Consider the following 20,301-nt stretch of genomic DNA (forward strand, 5'->3'; position numbering starts at 1 on the left):
GAGAGAGGAGTGGGGGGAGGGGGAAAAGGGTGGGAGGAGGGGGAGGGAAATGGGAGGCTGGGAGGTTGGGGAAACTTTTTTTTCCTTTTCTCAATAAAAAAATAATAAATAATAATAATAATAAAAAAAGATCTTTCCTGGTAAGCCACACCTCGTAGTGCTACACAGATTATTAAATATGGGTTAAAGCAAGATGTGAGAATTAGCCAGTAAGAGGCTAGAGCTAATGGGCCAAGCAGTGTTTAAAAGAATACAGTTTCCGTGTAATTATTTCGGGTATAAAGGTAGCCTGTGGCCGGGAGCCAGGGTGGCAGGAACACAGCCCGCTGCTCCACACAACAGGAAGCTGCTGGCTAATGGAGACCTGGTGACCACAGCAGCTTCTCCTGCAGAAGTCGGAACTTCAGAATATGTCCAACTGGTTCCCACTTCTCCATCCCCTGCTGTTTAAATCCACCTGCTTCAGAACCACACGGATGGGCGAGAGTATGGCTCAGTGGTAAAGAGCTTGCCTAGCATGTATAACTCTGGACTCTATGACGAATATTGGCCAAAACATATAACACAGAGGAATTAAAATAAAGGTTTCTGGGTCTCATTTGGACTTACTGAGTCAAAAATTACTGATTCCCGGAAACCTGCATTTTAATACATTCTCAGGTAAGACAAAAGCTCACTTATAAAATAAATGCTCTCTAATGACATAAATCATTCTTTTGTGACCATAATGATAATGACTCCAAGCATTTTATGCAATAATTTAAACAGGAAAGTTATATACATTTTAAATTTTTTTAAATATCATGTTTCCAATTATAAGTATATAAATAAAATAAATACCCAGTTTCTTTTTCCTTTAGCCCTTTCAAGTAATTTCTGATGCAATTTCTCACCAACTCCATTTTGAAACGTTCGAACTATTTCTTCAGTTTTCTTATATTCGTCTTCATTCGCAAACGGCTTTACTATAAAAAAGTGATTAATTATAAGTGTTCCCATATCACCTCACTCATTTTTATATAACTCTAAACATCACTAGCATACTGTAAGGTTTTAGTCTACAGCATGAACAATGCAGTGCAAATGCAGAAATAAAATAGTAGATATTGTAGAATGGAGTCACAATATCTGAAATTATCACCAAAGTACTCCTGATGACGGTTTAAGGGGGCAAGCTGCCACATAGCTATTATGCAGTTGAAGGTAAGCCCGACTGAACCACAGGTAAGAGAAATTAAAGCCTTTACCTCTGCTGTTTAAATTAGAACCACGCTCTTACATAGGCAATGTAAAATATATTTAGGGTGCCTGAGAGCCAAAAAACAGTTTTCTACTAAGGGGAAAAAGGGAGGAAGAAAAGAAAAAAGGAAATACAAAAACCATCCAAATTTCCTAGTCCATGAAAATCAATTGTTTTAAAAATTAAAGTATATTAGAAACTAATAAGTTTTTTTGCTTCTTTAAAAATCTATCAAGCACGATGTAAAGTCCTATATAAAAATGTGTGTTCAGAGAGAAAATGTGAGTACTCTAGAAGGCAATAATCTGTGAACTTCAAAAAGTTAGTGTTCCTATGGGAAGGTAGACTTAAAAAAGGAGGAGAAAGTATACCTTTTTTAGCAAAAACCCATGTTAAAAACAAACATAAAGTATGAAGCAGAAGCAAGCAAGTGCACACCATTCCCCACCCCCAAAAAACCAATAATAAAAAAAACAGCATACATTTACACACACACACACACACACCTGTTCCAGTTCCTATTTATCTCCACTCCCTCTAGAAACCCAGTAAAATGACAGTAAAGCTATCTCAGGAGGAGTACGGGGCAGGAGACGGCTCAGTGGTGGAGCTCACTGGCTCAACCAGAGGTCCTGAATTGATTTCCTCACCCATATGGCTGCTCACAACCATTTAACGGAATCTGGTGTGCAGACAGATACATAAAATACATTTAAAAAATCTAAACTAAGTAATAAAAGGGAATGAAATTGACAAAGGAGACAGGGAGGCAGACAGACAGACCAGGGGTTGGTGGGCAGACATTCAGAAACCCAGAAAACACGATGAGCCAGACAAGGTGGCAAACCTGTAGTGTCCCAACCACTGGGGAGCCTAGGTATGGTAGGGAAGAAAGTTTATTGCAGTTAACAACTGTTGGTATGGGGCTGGAGAGATGGCTCAGAGGTTAAGAGCACTGCCTGTTCTTCCCAAGGTCCTGAGTTCAATTCCCAGCAACCACATGGTGGCTCACAATCATCTGTAATGAGGTCTGGTGCCCTCTTCTGGCCTGCAGGCATACACACAGACAGAATATTGTATACATAATAAATAAATAAATATTTTTTTTAAAAAAAGAATTGTTGGTATGGATGGTAATGCCTTCGAAGTTCCTCTATTGTACAGGCTTGTTTTGGCTAACCTGGGCTTTTTGTTTTCACATATGAAGTTGATTATTGTTCTTTCAAAGTCTGTGAAAAATTGTGTTGGGATTTTGATGGGGATTTCATTGAATCTATAGAATGCTTTTGGTAGGATTGTCATTTTTACTATGTTGATCCTTCCTATCCAAGAGCACAGAAGATCTTTCCATTTTCTGGTATCTTCTTCAATTTCTTTCTTCAAAGACTTAAAAGTTCTTGTCAAATAGATCTTTCACTTCCTTGGTTAGTGTAACGCCAAGATATTTTATGTTCTTTGTGGCTACTGTGAAAGGCGATGTTTCTCTGATTTCCCTCTCAGCGTCTTTATCCTTTGTGTATAGGAGGGCTACTGATTTTTTGGAGTTGACCTTGTACCCTGCCACTTCACTGAAGGTATTTATCAGCTGTAGGAGTTCTCCGGTAGAGTTTTTGGGGTCAAATGGCCAAAAGATACTTAAGGACATGTTCAACTTCCTTAGCGATCAGAGAAATGCAAATCAAAACAACTTTGTGATATCATCTTACACCTGTCAGAATGGCTAAAATCAAAAACACCAATGATAGCCTTTGCTGGAGAGGATGTGGAGTAAGGGGAACACTCATCCATTGCTGGTGGGAATGCAAACTTGTGCAACCACTTTAAAAATCAGTGTGGTGGTTTCTCAGAAAACTGGGAACTAACCTCCCTCAGGATCCAGCAATACCACTCTTGGGAATATACCCAAGAGATGCCCAATCATACTACAAAAGCATTTGTTCAACTATGTTAATAGCAGTATTATTTGTAATAGCCAGAACCTGGAATCAACCTAGATGTCCCTCAACCAAAGAATGAATAAAGAAAGTGTGGCACATTTATGTATTAGAGTACTACTCAGCGGTAAAAAACAATGACATTTTGAATTTTACACGCGAATGGATGGAATTAGAAAACACTATCCTGACTGAGGTAACCCAGACCCAAAAAGATGAATATGGTATGTACTCACTCATAAGTGGATACTAGCCATAAACAAAGGACATTGAGCCTATAGTTCATGATCCTAGAGAAGCTAAGTAATAGGTGAACCCAAAGAAAAACAAATACAGACCCACCTGGGAATTGGAAACAGACAAGATCGCCTGACAAAATAGGGAGCATGAGGGCAGGAGGAGAAGGAAGGAGAAAAGGGAAGGGTTGAGGAGAACTTGAGGGAATGGGATAGCAGAGATGAAGGAAGGACAGATATGAGAGCATATCTTGATTGAGGGAGCCATTATGGGGTTAGCAAGAAACATGGCTCTAGAAAAATGCTCAGGAATCTACAAGGATGACCCCAGCTAAGACTCTAAGCAAAGTGGAAAGGGTTCCTGAACTGGCCTTGCCCTGTAATCAGACTGATGATTATCTTAAATATCACCATAGAACCTTCATCCAACAACAGATGGGAACAGAGGCAATGACCCACATCAGAGCACTGGACTGAGCTCCCAAGGTCCAGTTGAAGAGTGGGAGGAATGAGAATATGAGCAAAGAGGTCAAGACCATGAGGGGTTCACCCACTGAAACAGTCTACCTGAGCTAATGGGAGCTCACCAACTCCAGCCGGACTGGGAAGGAACAAGCATAGGATCAAACTAGTCCCTCTGAATGTGGCTGACAGTTGCGTGGCTGGGGCAGACTGGGGGGCCACTGGCAGTGACACTGGAATTTGTCTCTACTGCATGTTATGGCTTTTTGGAATCCTATTCTCCTATTTGGGGGATGTATACCTTGCTTAGCCTAGATGTAGTGGGGAGGGCCTTGGACTTTTTACAGGGCAGGGTGCCTTACCCTCTCTTAGGATTGGAGGGGGTTGGTATGAGAGGGTATGTGGAGGGAATGGCAGAAGGGGAGGGAGAGGGAATTTGGATTAGTATTTTTTTAAGAATAATAATAAAACAGAATTGTTGGGATGGTTACAGGGTTTTACTGTTTTGCTGAGTCCAATAATGAATCGTGATTTTTATAAGGTAAGAAAGAATCTAATTGACCCGAGTGAATTAGAATGGAAAGTAAATTGGGGTTATAAAGTGCTAAAGGGGGAATTTAAAAAGAAAAGAAAGAGAAAAGGGGACCTGTCTGGGTCACTCAAAAGAAGTAAGGGGCACAGGGACAAAAGGCCAGGAGAAGCTGCAACCAAAATGAAGATGGCTCTAGGAGACCATGTAGGAACCTGGGCTTTTGCACACTACATAATACATACAGTATGAGGGGACAGAGTACACACGGTATCAAAGGATGCGGAAGGGGATGGGGATGGGGTGGGAGAAAGGAGGTAGAGAGGTATGTTAGCCAAAACTAAGGATTTATGAAACTCACTAATTTGTGACCTAATCAAAAATACATTAAAAGGGGGGGGGCAGGTTGTACAAAGGTGCCCTATATTAGCAAAAAAATGCTGTTCCTTCATTTTCTCTTTGTTTTCAAAAGTATCAGGTGCCTAGAACTCTTGAGCCAGGGATGAGTTCCCTTCCTGTGAGTTACTGTTCAGAGAGGCACGGAAAACAACACAGACTACAGGCTATTGCTGTTGTTCTCTGTTGCCCACAGTGACTAGATCAGCCGTTCTCAGCCCGTGGGCTGCAACCCCTTTAGGATCAAACAACCCTTTCATTGGGGTCACAAAATCAGATATTCTGCATATCAGATATTTACATTAGGATTCATAACAACAGCAAAATCACAGTTATAAAGAAGCAAGGAAAATCATTTTATGGTTGGGAGTTAGAACAACATGAAGAACCATTAAAGGGTCACGGCATCAGAAGGTTGAGAACCACTAGTCTAGGGATAAGACCTTATTGCTAAAGACATCACACACATTTTGGTCGCTGGACACAGAGAAATCAATGAACTGACCAGAAAACCGTCACTGCTGGCTGGCTTGCATACTGCTGGAAGGTACTACAGAGTCTGATACATCAAAGTGTATCCAGTGCTGGGCGCTGTATGCTACACTACCAACCTTAAGGCAACATTGTAACCACTGCTGCAATAGAGGCAAGACTGCTTATGGGGGAAACAACCACTCTCTTTTCTGGATCTGAGGCCTGCTCTTCAGGAGAAAATCCATGCCTCATCCTGCAAATATAATTAAAACCCATCAATAGAGAAATCATAAGCCCTGGCAAAGAGAACCTACTGATGTTTTCCTAAATGACCATGTTGTCAAAGTGTTCTCTAAATATATTCCTAGATTTGTGCTGTTCCCAACCTTAGTAGGAGAAGCTTCTTATTGCAATGGGTTATGCCGTGGGTAATGCAGAGACTCATGACTGTTTAAAGGGCAAGAACAGGTGACCGAGTGTGTGACAGTCGATGGGACACCAAGACTGCGGTGTCACGGAAGAGGGGTTGGAGTGGATATGAGAGCAGAAGGCTGGGAAGGAGTGCTGTGAGGTGCTGGCACTCATGAACTCAGCACAAGACCTCCACAAGATCAAAAGAGCTCATTCTAGCAGGGACTCCCAAGGTTTTACCCCTAGCTGAGGAACTGACAGATGAGGATGGAAAGTTGATTTTTATTTTTAGTGTAGCATCTAGTTGGCTTCCCATGTCCCCACTGGATGACTGACACTCTACTCATACAGGCAGCACCAACTGGAATCAATGGATTAGTTAAATAAATTAATAATTTTAAAAGATACATAAATTTGGGAAGATGATGGGATGGGAGGTACTATAATCTTTAGGAGGATGGGTCCCAAAATCAGAACGACACCATATTTCCCATACGGAACCAACAAGGCCTTCAGAATTCTTAAAGCACACCCAATTCAGAAATCTACACAGCGCTAAACAATCAAGTAAAAACAATTAGCTCTTTTTTTGCCCTCTCAAATACTCTTTTGCAAGCAGTTACAAGGGTGAGCAACATACGAAAGCAGACAGGAAAGAGAGAACACAGGAGAGAAGGGAAGAGAGCTGCCAGGTTGCTGGCAACTGAAATGTCCTGAATCACAGCTGTGGAGCAAACTCAAGGCAGTCTATCCTCATTTAGAAGAGGGAAAGGAGAGGGGGGAAGGAAAAGGGGAAGTAGAAAGGGGAAGGAGAAAGGGGAAGGAGAGGGAGGGAAGGAGAGGGGGAAAGAGAAGGGAGAGAGAGAAGAAGGAGAGAGGGGAGGGGAGGGAGAAGAGAGGGGGAAAGAAAGGGGGAAAGAGAAGGGGGAAAAAGAAGGAGGAAGGAGAAGGGGGAAGGAGAGAAGAAGAGGGGAAAAGAGAGCTCCACAATGCACGTTTTTAAAATAAAACTGACTCAATATTTTATGTCTAACTGTATACAAGAATGTTCATTCATTCTAGTGTTTAGAAATAAATTTGAATACAAAGGAAAAAATTAAGAAATGAAAAATAAGGTGGAAATACAGCAAGTAAGTCCCAAAAGTAAATGACTGGCTCATTTATGAACAACTAAACCAGAGATTCTCAACCTGTGGGTTACAACCTCTTTGAGGGTCACCTAATGCCATTGCAAAACATAGATATTTGCACAAGGATTCACAACAGTAGAAAAATTACAGTTATATAGTAGCAATGAAAATAATTTTATGGTTGGGGTCACCACAACATGAAAGACTGTATTAAAGGGTCACAGCATTACAGAGTTCAGAACCACTGCTCTCAACCCTGAGTAGCCAGGGGACTTAAGAGAAAGAATTACTAAAGCCAGGTGGCTGTTGATTGTACAGATGCGTGGACAGGCATAAGCAGCAAACTACACAACCATCTGAAGGAACATAAGATTAGTTCAAATATGGTGCTAGCAAAAGAAGCAGAGAAAGATTTCAAGATCTTTGCCAAAGTGGGACTTGTACACACAGATGGAGACAAAGGATTGACATTCACACTGCATGCCTATTAATACTATCGGGCTTTTCACACCGTGGAAAAATAACTTCTAAAAGCTTTGCATGTTTTATGAGTCTAGAGGCATCTGCAGTTAGACTCTCATCCGTCTCATTTCTATGTCACTAACAATATTAATCTATACTAGAAGTTTGTAAATGTACCTGATTCAAGGTATTTTTTCAATGATTCCTCAAGTGAAGGAACAGGCAATGATGGGAGAGAATCCTGGTACTGAAATGTCCGTTCTTCAACTGACTTTGCCAGTTGATTTTCCATGATATAATCACAGTAGAAAAACTGAAGAAAAGAAGAACAGCATCTGTCACAACTTCAACTTTTTAAGTATTTGTAAACTTGTCGGACAAAGAAAACCAATTTTAACATTAATTCAACATGCTAGGTGATGTGGCGGGGGGGGGGGTCTTCTGTCTATGTGTTACTTTCATTGGTTAATAAAGAAACTGCCTTGACCCTTTGATAGGACAGCAGCTTAGATAGGCGGAGTAGACAGAACAGAATGCTGGGAGAAAGAAGCAGATTCAGGCAGTCGCCATGATTCTCCAACCCGAGACGGATGTAGGCCAGAATCTTTCCCGGTAAGCCACCACCTCGTGGTGATACACAGATTATTAGAAATGGGTTAATCAAGATATGAGAGTTACCCAAGAAGAGGCCAGATATAATGGGCCAGGCAGTGTTTAAAAGGATACAGCTTCCGTGTAATTATTTCGGGGCATTAGCTAGCCAGGCGGCCGGGAAATGCAGCCCACCACTCCTCACTACAGCTAGGGAACCAAAGCATCACCAGCGGGACCAGCAGCCATCCTCATCAAACACCAGATAGCTAGCGCAGTGTGCTGCAGAAAACATGCTCGCATATGGGAACCAAAATCTCCGGTCGTCCTTGGTACCCAGGCAGATCTGTTAGGTTGTAATCTCTCCTTCCACAAGGCAACATTACAGAACATTAGGGAACCTCCAGAGTCTTACCGGGTAGATAGGATTGGGTGTGTAGGAAAATATTATGTCTGAAAAACAATGCAGACGTGTGGAAGAGTAGGTCATAGATGTTACAGACTGTAAGACCTCATGTGACGAGCTGATCTAACTTAAAACTGTGCAGATGGCATGGGACCTAATCTGACTGGCTTTGAGTATCACAAACCAATCTTAAATATGTTCTACATTTGTGGTATTCTTGTCAAAAGAAAACTAATCCCATTTAAGATTAGGGTATATTGGTATTAAATAATAAGATTTCTGAATGAATAATTTATAAATTCCATAATAATACAGTAACTAAGAAAACAAGAAATTAATATTGAATGAAAACTTTCTGCCCTTTCATATCATATTTTAAAATGGCAAAGCTAAATATTCTACTCGTGTTATAAAAGTTAACAGTATCAGAAACAAAGGCATGGCAGACTATTTTGGCTAATACCTTAGGACCTCGAAGTTCAGCCTCTTCCTTCTTAATGGTTTCCCTTACATCCCATCTGAATATTGATAAACCACTTTGGACTTAACAGAAATGTAGTTCTTGGTCCTAAATATAGACTCAGCTACTCTTTAACCATTTGCTGCTAGGTAAGTGACTGGAAAACACTGGGAGCATTTATTTGGTGGTGGTGGGCTGTCACAGCACACATGTTAAAGGAAACTTGCAGGAGTTTCTTCTCCTCTATCTTGTGGGTCCTTTGGACTCACACATGGGTTAGCTGACTTGGCTGCAGGTGCCATTATCTAACAATACATCTCAAAGGACCTCAAAATTTGCCCTTTTTATTTATTTACTTATTTTGAGACAGAATCTCACTATATACCCCTGGCAGGCCTGAAACTAGCAGTGTAGACCAGGCTTGCCTGAATTGACACGGATCTGCCTGCCTCTGACTCCCTGGTGCTCGGATTAAAGGTATGTGCCACCAATACCCACCAAACTCTAGGCGAGTAAGTAATAGAATCTCTTTACCTTTGAATGTATAATCATACTGTCGTCAGATTTTTTTATTTTGGCATGCCCTAAAAAGCATGCCATAAAAACAGTTCATCCTGAAACAAGTATATTATGGACTAGAGTATGCAGAAATTTTTATGATGACCTCAACTGCTCTCTATTTCCCAGAACTCGTCATTATGATAGAAGATCATTACTCCTATGGTTGCAACTGGGTTTCAGCTACGAAAAAAAAAATGAGCTTAAATAGTCAGGACTTAACCGAATCATTTGAGTCCGTGAGGTAGAGATGCTGCCACTTCTATGTCTACATCCACGACCTGGAGGAACTAAGAGGCAAAAAAAAGCGCTAACAGGAATGGGATCCTCAATCCTGCAAGTGAGCAGGAATTAAATTCTGCCAACTCGAATGAACCCTAAAACCTCAGAGAATAACTCAGGCACCTTGATCTCTCCTTTTGAGATTCTGTGTAGGATAAACAAGCTAAACTCACTCAGACTTCACAGAAACTCAGTCTGTTCTTTTAACTGCCTGAGATCATCTGTTGTGGTAGCAACAGGAAACTAATATGCCAAGCCGCTCTCTTTCCACTTCCCTGTCACTTAACAGACCCCACAAAGCCGAGAAAGAGAATACTAATTTTATGACCACTGTGCTGCTTAAACCCTGCACCAGGTAAAGCAGATTCGCTAATAGTTGTCTTAAGTTTTCGACCACATCGATTAAGTTAAAGGATTACAATAACATTAAGAACACTATTACTATTACTATGGGTTTAACTAGAGTGGATTTCCTGAGAGTAAGGTAATGTGAACTCAAAGAAGCAGGAACGAGAACCAGGAAGAGTAAGCAAACAAAGTGTCACATACCAGTAAACCAAGATGAAGTGTTCAGGACTGCCAGAAGCTCCAACAATTCTGATGTGAAACCACGGGGACTTGAACAAGGCTGGTGACTGTAGGAAGAATTGCGCTGAAGTAAAGACCAGAAAGTGAGAGCAAAGGAAGTGAAAGAAGCTGGAGAAACAGAAGAATGGTCATCTGCTAGCTTAAATCGCTGCAGAGCTAGCTATGTTCCAGGCATCTAATTAGATGGACCCAAGGGGGACAGAGCACCTTCCGGTGCCCGCACTTAGGCTGAAACAGAAGCAAAAAGCAGCAAGAAAGTTCAGAAACTCCTCCCACCAACCCAAGGGCAACTCGGCGCAGGGGATGAGGACAAGTCGGGGAAAATTAAGGAACAAGCACCCCGACCCGCTACGCTAGCTGGACGTTGCAATGGAGGGATATCCCGGACCCGAAGGGCGAGATGCCTGCGGACGCCACACCCGCGCCAGACCAGAGCTTCTGAGACGCTGCCCGACTGCACCCTGCTCGGCTTGGAGCAGCTCCACTGCCCCTTGACCGCTCGCCGCCGTGGGAGGGAACGGAGGGAGCCGGCTGCACGCTCACCTTCACCTCCGCCCCTCGCCGGGTCCTCAGCGACGGCGGCCTGCCAGCCCTGCGCAGCCCAGGAGCCCAACTAGGACGGAAAGCCGCGAGGGTCCCGCCCCGCGCACGTCGGGGAACGCGATTGGACGGAAAGCCTCGAGGGTCCCACCCAGTGCTGGAAGGGGTGGGTTGCCGGGGCCCGCTGCCCCGCCCCCGGCCCTGGCCCCGCCCCCGGCCCCGCCCCCGGCGGTTTTACAGGCCCGGGTTGCGTCCCAGGAACGCGAGCAGAAAATCCGATTAGCGTCCTGCAGTCCCTGCTAAAGCAGCTTCCTGCTGGATGCTGTGGCCGCGGTCCAAAGAGATGGCGGAGGCTCCGCCCACGCACGGGCACAACCCTGCGGAAGGGTGAGGAAGCCCACGGCTCAGCCAGGCGCTGTGTCCCGGTCTCTTCTCACGCCCAGTCGTCCCTCCCCCTAGCGAGTGCGAGCCTCCTTTGCAGGACCGAAGTAAGGATTTGCACTCGAGTTTTACAGAGACATTTTATTGTCTACCCTGTGTGCCAGCAAGAGAATAGCAGTCGCGCAGATCCCGTTTGGCCTCGTCGCCTTCTTTAAGACTGAGATTTGGCCAACTCCCAGCCATCCCTCTGCCGCAAACTCTTGGAGTCTCCAGGGACGTTCACCCTTCAATCTTAGGACTGGTCTGGAGTTTTTATCAGCCCAAAAAGTAGCATTTTTTAATCCATTTACCTTAATTTACATTAATCTTATGTACATTGTTTCTTCCACTGTTTGATTTTCATGGAAGGAAAAAAATATTTTTTACACTCTATGACTTAGTTATCCAGCATGGCTTTAAAAAATTCTTTTCAATTACTACATTAAAAACCGCTGTCTGTCTTTCCGAATTCCTTTTGACAGTAAAGTCTGCCCTGAACTGAGTTGAGGCTGTGTGTCATTGAAAGATTTACAGTGAACAGTCATAAGTTTTCTGCAGAATTACTAATATGATTCATGCCTGTGCAGCTTGTTGGAGGTGTTACATAATCGAGTTGGACCATGTCCCTAAGCTTGTCAAAGTGACTATGTGAGATTAATCATTTTTTTCCCCTCATGGCTGTAAGTGTTACATTCTGGGTAATGTTAAATTTTGCTTACAAGATAGAATTCTTAAACTGATTGAGCATCTCCGAAACCTTCATGGTACTTTTTTTTTTTTAGTTAAAAAAACCCGACACCTCTTTAAAAGTTTATGAGTATTGAATGTTTGATGATGGCAAAGAATTTAGGATTACGCTTCGTTGTGGGGATTTAAGTCAGGCCTCTATACGGGTCTCTACCACCGAGTTACATACATCAGCACCGCTTCTCGTGGGTCTTCCTACAAAGACTGTGGCTTCTCGGAAGGAGAGACAATTGTGGGACTGAAAATAATGAGTGAAACATGTAGGAAAAATGATGATCTATATAAAAACATAGATCCGAAAAGACTTTAAAACACGTTCTTCCAAATGTATAATAAATATTTGAACGTCAAATTTCTAAGTATGTAGCATTCGGATTAAACTTGAACAAGCTTGCATTTCTTCGCGCACGACGAAGAGATCTTGACTGGTGAGGAAGATGCTCCAAGCATTCAGAGCGTGGTTTATAGCAACAAGTTGTCTGAAGACCTAAGACTGATTACTGGTGGTGATTATAACTTCTTCAAGTTTCTATAAAAGCATGTATTAGTGGCACCATGCAGCTCTTTCTCAGGAAACCACACATTTAAGAGACCTTTACAGGCATAAATGGATACAGCTGGCCTCAAAAATTATAAGAATATTCAAAATTCTCATTTCTATCTTTATAGCTTGCTCACTGATAAGACTTGTGAATTTAATGGGATGTAATATACAGTACTAATCTGTGGGATAGATTTTTACTCTGAATTTACCCCAAATAAGCAAGTTGAAGAAATACTTACTGAATTGAGAAGTATCAGCTCAGGACCCCCAGTGCCAACTTCTCAGCACAAAGGAGATGTATTTGCCCCAGAGAGACTAAGGGCAGAGGATGAGAGGCAAACACAGGAGGATATAGGGGACAAGGCAGGATGGGAAGGGAAGAAGGGAAATGCAGCCAGGGTAGTTGTCCTGGAGGGACAAAGGAGTGTCTGGATAGAGAGGAGACAGATGTGGCATAGAGGAAAATGGAGGTTTAAAAGGTACAGAGGGACTGATGAGGTGTTTAATTTTAATTAGGCATGTTTACTACGTGAGCCAAAGGGGGCTTTTGATTGCTGGACTTCGATACTTTGATAACTGGACCTTGGTAGGCAGCCTCTGGAGGAGGAAGTAGCCAAGTAAGGGAGTAGATCCCAGGGTCTAGCTAGGAATGTGACCTAATGGAGGAGTGGGGGAGAAGGGCAAGGCCTGCCAGAGCGATACTCATGATACTCAAGCTGTCCAGGGTCCCTTCGCTTATATTTTCTTATTTTTAATGACAGGAGGTTGCATAGGCGTGGTTATTTTGAGAAACAGCCGATAGCAAACTAAAGTATGCTAGATACAAATAGATGATGTTAAAAGTTAACTGTGCTGTCTCACTGGCCCCTCAAAAAAAAATAATGACCCTCCCTTCCAAGAGCACATGCACCCTGTTTCACATATGGGCTCACTTTAGCACCAGCCACAGATTTTGTTTGTCATTAATGATATTTATTTATATGAAAGTCTGACCCCCAAGTCCTGGAGGAAGTGTTGATTTAACGATGACCTTTTCACATCTCAGACAAGTTCCTTATGGCTAAACTGAGAATTTAATTTTTTTTTTTTTTTTGGTTTTTCGAGACAGGGTTTCTCTGTAGCTTTGGTGCCTGTCCTGGAACTAGCTCTTGTAGACCAGGTTGGCCTCGAACTCCCAGAGATCCGCCCGCCTCTGCCTCCCGAGTGCTGGGATTAAAGGCGTGCGCCACCACCGCCCGGCCTGAGAATTTAATTTTTACAGCTGAATGGAGGTGTAATTTACATACCAAAAATCACCCCTTTGAAGCATATAAATAAATATTTAACTGTATTTACAACTACATAGTCTGCATTAATTTGCCATCTGTTCCTGTGGTAAGACAGTGACCAATTCTGTTAGATCAAGATCCATGGAAGTAAATAAATCCATGGCAATAAAATAGACCGAGCTGTACAGAAGCAAAATGTCCCTTGTCCAGAAGTCTGTTCTGTCCCCTGCGGTCTCAAAGTTGCAAACACCGAAGGAGGTTGTTTATCTTATCAGGTGCTTGCAGATCCTTGCCTGCTGAAGCTGTTAGCAGCTTGTCAACTTTCTAGTCCAGAGTTTCTCAGCTCACCTGAGGTTTCATTAGCTCATTACAAACCAAGTTGAGGAGAAGGGGCTTATTTGGCTTGCGCTTCCACATGACAGTTTATGAGTAAGAGAAGCCCAGGCCCCAACTGAAGCAGAGACCATGGAAGAATGTTGTTGCTTACTGGCTTGCTTCCCACAGCTTGCTCAGCCTGTTTTCTTATCTCAGGACTACCTGCCCAGAAAGACACAGCACATCAATCAGGAAAAGGGCCCGCAGACACGTCCACATGCCAATCTGGTGGCGGCCGTTCCCCAAAGGAGGGTCCTTCCTCCCAGGTGACTCTAGTTTGTGTTAAGCTGGGGAAACTAGCACACAGTCATAAAGTGATTTTTACAGCATTTCGTCATCCCCCCAAAGAAATACCATTAACTGTCTCTCGGTGTCCAGCCCTCCCCACAATTTCCCAGCCCTGTGTAAGCAGTCTGCACTCTCCGTCACTGTGGATTTACCTGATCCAGGCACTCGGTGTGAACCGTGCGTTATTTGACCTTTTGGAACTGGAATTCTTTCACTTACATTGCTCAGATGCATCTGTGCTTTAGTCTACAACAGCATTTCTTTATTTTAACAGGTCAAATAATACTACATTGTATTGATGAATACACCATATTTTGTTTACCCATTCGTCAGGCAAAAGTTAACTTCCTTTGATTTTCTGTGATGTGTTTATGTGTGTGCAGGTGTGAGCGTCGGAGAAGAACCGTAGTGTGTTCCTTGGGTGCCGTCTACCCTTTTCTCTTCTTTTTAGATAGACTCTCCTACTGTCCTGGAACTCTCCATGTGGGCCACACTAGCAGTGATCTTCCTGTCTCCACTTGTTTTTCCAGTCCCAGGTTACAAGTGTGTATCCCTATACCTTTCTCTCTCTCTCTTTTTTAGCTGGTTTCTGGGGTTCAAGCTCGTCCTCATGTTTGTAAGTCAAGCTCTCTCTTGACCAAACTATCTCCCCAACTTCTCTGTTAAGATAGGGTCTCGTGTAGCCCAGGCTTGCCGGGAACTGACAAAGCAGTTGGCGATGTCTTGAAACCTTTAGCCCCATCCATTTCTGCTTCCCAAGTGCCACCATGCCAACCAACCTCTTATTTTTAAGAATAATCCTACTACACACATACAGGTTTTATGTGAATGTATGTTTTCAGTTGCTATGGGTTTATCTTAAGAGTAGAATTGTAAGCCGGGCGGTGGTGGCGCACGCCTTTAATCCCAGCACTCGGGAGGCAGAGGCAGGCGGATCTCTGTGAGTTCGAGACCAGCCTGGTCTACAGAGCTAGTTCCAGGACAGGCTCCAAAACCACAGAGAAACCCTGTCTCGAAAAACCGCAAAAAAAAAAAAAAAGAGTAGAATTGTATTATCTTAATCCTATATTTAATACTTTCTCTCACTTTTTTTGAGTGGGGGTTGTGACAGGGGTTTCTCTGCATAGTACTGGCATTCCTGGAATTCGCTCTGTAGACCAGGCTGGTCTCGAACTCAGAGATCTGGCTGCCCCTGCCTCTCAAATGCTGGGATTAAAAGCATGCACCACCACCACCTGGCTATACTTAATACTTTCAGAAAGTGTCCAGCAGTTTGCGAAGTGGCTGTAACAATTCTTTCTCTAATTTCATCATCATTTGGTACTGCCCCTTTCACTGCTACCAGCCTGCTGGGTGCGGCTTGGAGGTTTCATCCACATCACTGTAAACACTAACGTCAAGTTCTTCTCGGCCACTTCTTTACGTTTTCTAAAGGAGTGTCTCTTCTGATCCTTCACTCACTCAAATCGCTCCCCCTCTTATTGTTCAGCACAATTGTTTTTGTACAGGACTGCCCTTTGACCCACAGCGCTCTCGTCTCTAGGACTTCTATTTAATCTTCTTGAAAAACATCACTGTAGCTAGTTACCTGTGACACTCCCTCTTAGAAGGAAATAAAACCTCGCCTAGAGCTTCCCACTTCCTCCGGGTCTTCACCTCTCTTTATCAGAAGCACCTAACTATACAACCTGCACGTTCCTGGCTCTCCCCTCTTGGCAATCATCATGACAGACCTCAGCTGAGTCCCCGTGTTACTGAAGGTGACTAACTGGAACAGCCATCAGCTGCAACCAAGTAAATTGATCTACAGGTTAACACTGGATGCCATAAATGAGTTTGTTAGCGTTCCAAGTACTTTGGACTCTGCTTTAGTGTGTACAAGTTTCATTTATTTTTTTTCTTTTCTTTCCTTTACTATTTTTCCTTCCTTCCCCTTTTTCTCTTTTCTTTTTTTCCTCATAGAAGCTATAGTGTGATTAGCTAATGGGGTCAAAGGTCATACAAATAAGCATTTATTAAGCGTCAGAATGATGAAAAGGATACAAACAATGAGTCAGTTCTGAATTTTTCAGGTTCATGTTTCCGTGTATATGACAGCTCAAAGAATTTGGCAGCCCAAAGATACTTGTTGTAGTTTATGGTGAAGCATTCCCATTAAACAGTAATCAGATTGTCCACATGAATAACTTCTGTAAAAGGTATCTACCATTTTGCTTATATAAATGTATATGCTGAATTTATCTATATTGTCTTTGCTTACACATCTTCTTCTTCAATATAGGGGATGCATCACTTTATTTTTTAAGAGTCAGCATCATGCTATGTTGCCAGGCAGAATCTGAACTCTTGGGCCAAAGCAGTTCTCCTAATTCTGCTTTCTGAGTAGGTGGGACTACAGGCGCACATGCTCAGGTTTGCGTCATTTTATTCGATATCCATGACTGTCTCTAAGACAATGCCACGCTAAAGCTAGTGTTGCTGGGGCTGTTCCATGTGAACAAACGTAGCAGACAAGACCTACTATCTCTAGGATGTGAGGACATAGGATATTTTGTTCTTTACACTCTTTTGTATTTTCCAGCTGCATAATGTAAATAATTTATATGCAGATATGCATGACCACACAAGTACACATTTATGCACACATGTACACTTATATCAGGGCTTCAGGATATCATGAAGTCCTTATCCTGCTTTCAGAAGATCATGTGACATTATCTCTACAAACAGTCCATCTTCAGGAACTCAGAGATATTAAAGGACTTTTCTAGGACTATAAAACCAAAAAAGTGATGGCGAAGGGACCATAACCAAGGCATACCTATCTGCTGATCTTAAATATTCCGTGTAAAAATAATGGATTTGCAGCTGTTCTTTCTGCCCAGTAGAACACACGCGCGCGCACGCACACACACGTATTGTCTATTTTATTTTAAAATTCTAATATTCCAGACTTAAAGTATACAGTCTAGGGTGTGTGTATGTGTGTTTATGTGTGTGTATGTACACGTGTGTGTGTCTGTCTGTAACCAAATTGAAGGGGTTTTTCTTCGGGGGAATGTATGCAACAGTGTCTTACATAATAGAATGCATGTATTAGACACTCACGTGTTAATATTATGCTTTATTTCTCAAATAAGGAAGAAAAGGCTTTTTATATAACAAGTCCAAATATATGTTAATGGTGAATATTTAACACTTTCTGTTGCTGTTTGAAAATTATATCAGAATCCCTTAAAATATGTTGGAAGTTATAAAACTTCCACTAAGAAAAATACAAATAGATGTACACACAGAGAGAGAGAGAGAGAGAGAGAGAGAGAGAGAGAGAGAGAGAGAGAAAAGGGGGGAGAGAGAGAGAGAAAGTTTAAAACATTTTTGAAGGTCCAAGTTTCTCTGAAGCTTGTTAATTTGAATTCTTGGTAATGCTCAACATGCGCTACCTCTTTCATTAGAATATTTGAGGTACTTTTGATAAATGTAAACTTCTATATTGCTCTAGTTCTTAAACTGCAGAGTTCAATATAGACAGGCAATAATTCAGTATTAGTACTTTGTCATATGTATCTTTAAGCAGACTTTGCCCATACTCACTCTGTGTATGATAAACAGTGCAAAGGGCATTGGGTAGCACTTGGCACCACAGAAGAGCTGAAGCTCATGGTAGCTGGTCGGTGGAAATGCTAATTCTTGAGTAGTTTGCGGACGGGAACAGAATCTACACTAGCAGAAGCATTTTCACAAAACCTGAAGCTAATGGATTGGCTTATACTCTGGTTAACTGAGGCTGGCCTAGGCTGCTTCTCTGTTGCTGTGGGTAAAATACCAACTCAGAGCAACTTGAGTAATTATTTGGATTACAGATCACAGTCTATCACGGCGGGAAACCAAAGGAGGAACTCAAGACAGGAACCGAAGCAAAGACTTACTGGCTTGCTGTCTGCTCTGCTCAGCTAGCTGCTCTAGAGAACCAGGCTCTCTTGCCCAGGAGTGATACTGTCCACAGTAGAGTAGGCCCTCAGCCATCACCCAGCAGTCAAGAAAATGCCCCGTAGACAGCCAGTCTGATGCAGGTAATTTCTCAGGGGAGCTTCCCTCTTGCCAAGTGTGCCATGTTGACAACAAAGAATAGCCATTGCAGAGTCAAAGCTTAGAGATTAACATACAGCCAGACATACTTAAGTGATGTGACCGTTGGCTTTGAAGAAGGGAGGGGGCCCCGAGTCAAGGAAGACAGGTGACTTCTAAAAGCTGGACAAGGATCATCCTGAGCATCCAGAAAGAATGAAACTTGGTAGACATTGACTTTAGGCTCCTAACATCATTTTTCTGTTTGTTTGTTTCTGATCTTTTAAACTGAAACAATTTTTTAAAAAATGTGTGCTGTTTTAAGCATCCATTTTTGGTCATCAGGAAGTGGTACGGGCAGGGCTCCACAGAAGGCTTAGGAAGTATGACCTTGTTGGAGAAAGGGTGTTATTAGGGGTGCTCTTTGAGATTTCCAAAAGCCCACATCAGGCCTAGTGTTGTTCCCCCTAGCTTTGCCTCTCTAGTACCACGCCTGCCTGCTTTATGCTCCCCGCCAAGATGATCATGGGCTAAGCCTCTGGAACTATAAGCGAGCCCCCGATTACATGCTTTCCCTTGGAAGAGTTGCTGCAGTCACGGGGGTCTCTTCACAGCAGCAGAGCAGTGACTAAGATAGTTTCTGATTTCTTAAAATGAAGCAAACGAGCTGGGTGATAGTGACGCACGCCTTTAATCCCAGCACTCAGAGGACAGAGGCAGAAAGATCTCTGAGTCTGAGGCCAGCCTGGTGTACAGAGTGAGTTCCAGGACAGCCAGGGTTACATAGAGAAACTCTGTCTCAAAAAGCAAGAAAGAAAAAAAATGGGAAAAAAATGTGCTTTATTTTAAGCACTTATTTTCACAGCACTTAATTCCAGCAGCAATAGAAATTGATGTGACACGGATATATCCATTACTTGACCAGGGCCACTTGGCTAGTAAGAGATGGGTCAGGAATCAAACCTAGAAGTCTCGGACTTTCTGTTTATGTTCAAATTCCATAAACAAGGCAGGAATCATTGACAGTGAGATACTATCATCAGGGACTTGGTCTAAGGCCTGAGACGTTTGAGGAAAGAATATGTCACTACAGAGATTCTTATATTAGTTTGGGAATCAAATCAGCCTCCCAGAGTCATTCACAATCAGTGACCCCTAACTGCAGCCAAGGCCAAGAGCAAATTAAGTGAGAAAGGGAATATAACATCTCTATTATATATGGAATATAGCATCTCTCCAAATACTCTTCTGGGGCATTGTGGCCTACTCACCTCCTGGGAGCTTACATACTCAGTAACAGGTGATGCACTTTGCTTGTGTAATGTTCATGTTCCTTTGCCAACGCTAACATTTCCATGACATCCTCCGAACACTTTATTGACACACAGGCTTCATGCTGTCGAACTGGAGTGAATTAAAAGAAGGAGGAACCACAGCTTCTGGCTGGCTTGAGTCTGTCAAGAGCTGCCTGGGAGTGGCAAGACATGCAGAGCCAAGACTGACAAGAGGCCACCTTCTCCAGGGCGTGATCACTGCAGAGTCTTAAAAAGTAGTCTAATCAGGACGATTCTCAAGGTTGCTTTAAAAACTGAATTCACAGGGCTTCCCTCCCTTGCAGGCACAGCTCTTACTTCCTTCCCTACTGCAGTAAAGAGTATGCACAGACCCATCATGTTCTTTTTGTTTGGGGGAAAAGATATATTTTATTCTTTTCTGATTTTTAAAATGATCCTTTTAACAAAGCAATTCAAAGTATAGGATCAGGGTCAGTGTTCATAATCCTTTTGCACTCCAAGTAGACTCAGGAGTTAGAGGAAAGATAGGAAGGAAACTTCCGGAGAAGCAAGCCTCGGTGGTTTGGAGACGGGCCTCGGGAGTCAGACAAAATGGAG

General features: G+C 42.7%; 1 protein-coding gene and 1 long non-coding RNA gene across 8 annotated transcripts in view; one reads left to right on the forward strand and one right to left on the reverse strand.

Annotated features, from left to right (window-relative positions):
• The window catches only part of Crot (carnitine O-octanoyltransferase), a 37,195-nt gene extending 26,319 nt beyond the window's left edge, over positions 1 to 10,876 (reverse strand). The window contains exons 1-5 of one of the 7 annotated variants that reach the window (XM_075955921.1): positions 10,703 to 10,794; positions 10,121 to 10,206; positions 8,281 to 8,318; positions 7,452 to 7,587; positions 841 to 965 (exon numbers count right to left, since the gene is read on the reverse strand). In XM_075955921.1, the coding sequence (XP_075812036.1) occupies positions 841 to 965; positions 7,452 to 7,566 (240 nt within the window). In that variant the 5' untranslated portion in view covers positions 7,567 to 7,587; positions 8,281 to 8,318; positions 10,121 to 10,206; positions 10,703 to 10,794. The other 6 variants (XM_075955922.1, XM_075955918.1, XM_075955916.1 and 3 more) reach the window with 6 other exon arrangements.
• A 68-nt stretch (positions 10,877 to 10,944) lies between these two features.
• Positions 10,945 to 19,099, forward strand: LOC142839787 (uncharacterized). Its single transcript, XR_012908837.1, has 3 exons — positions 10,945 to 11,086; positions 16,623 to 16,753; positions 18,205 to 19,099. It is a non-coding gene; the product is annotated as an uncharacterized LOC142839787 (long non-coding RNA).
• Positions 19,100 to 20,301: the final 1,202 nt, after the last annotated feature.

The sequence above is a fragment of the Microtus pennsylvanicus genome, chromosome 22, assembly GCF_037038515.1.
Source record: "Microtus pennsylvanicus isolate mMicPen1 chromosome 22, mMicPen1.hap1, whole genome shotgun sequence".
Taxonomy (NCBI): Eukaryota; Metazoa; Chordata; class Mammalia; order Rodentia; family Cricetidae; genus Microtus; species Microtus pennsylvanicus.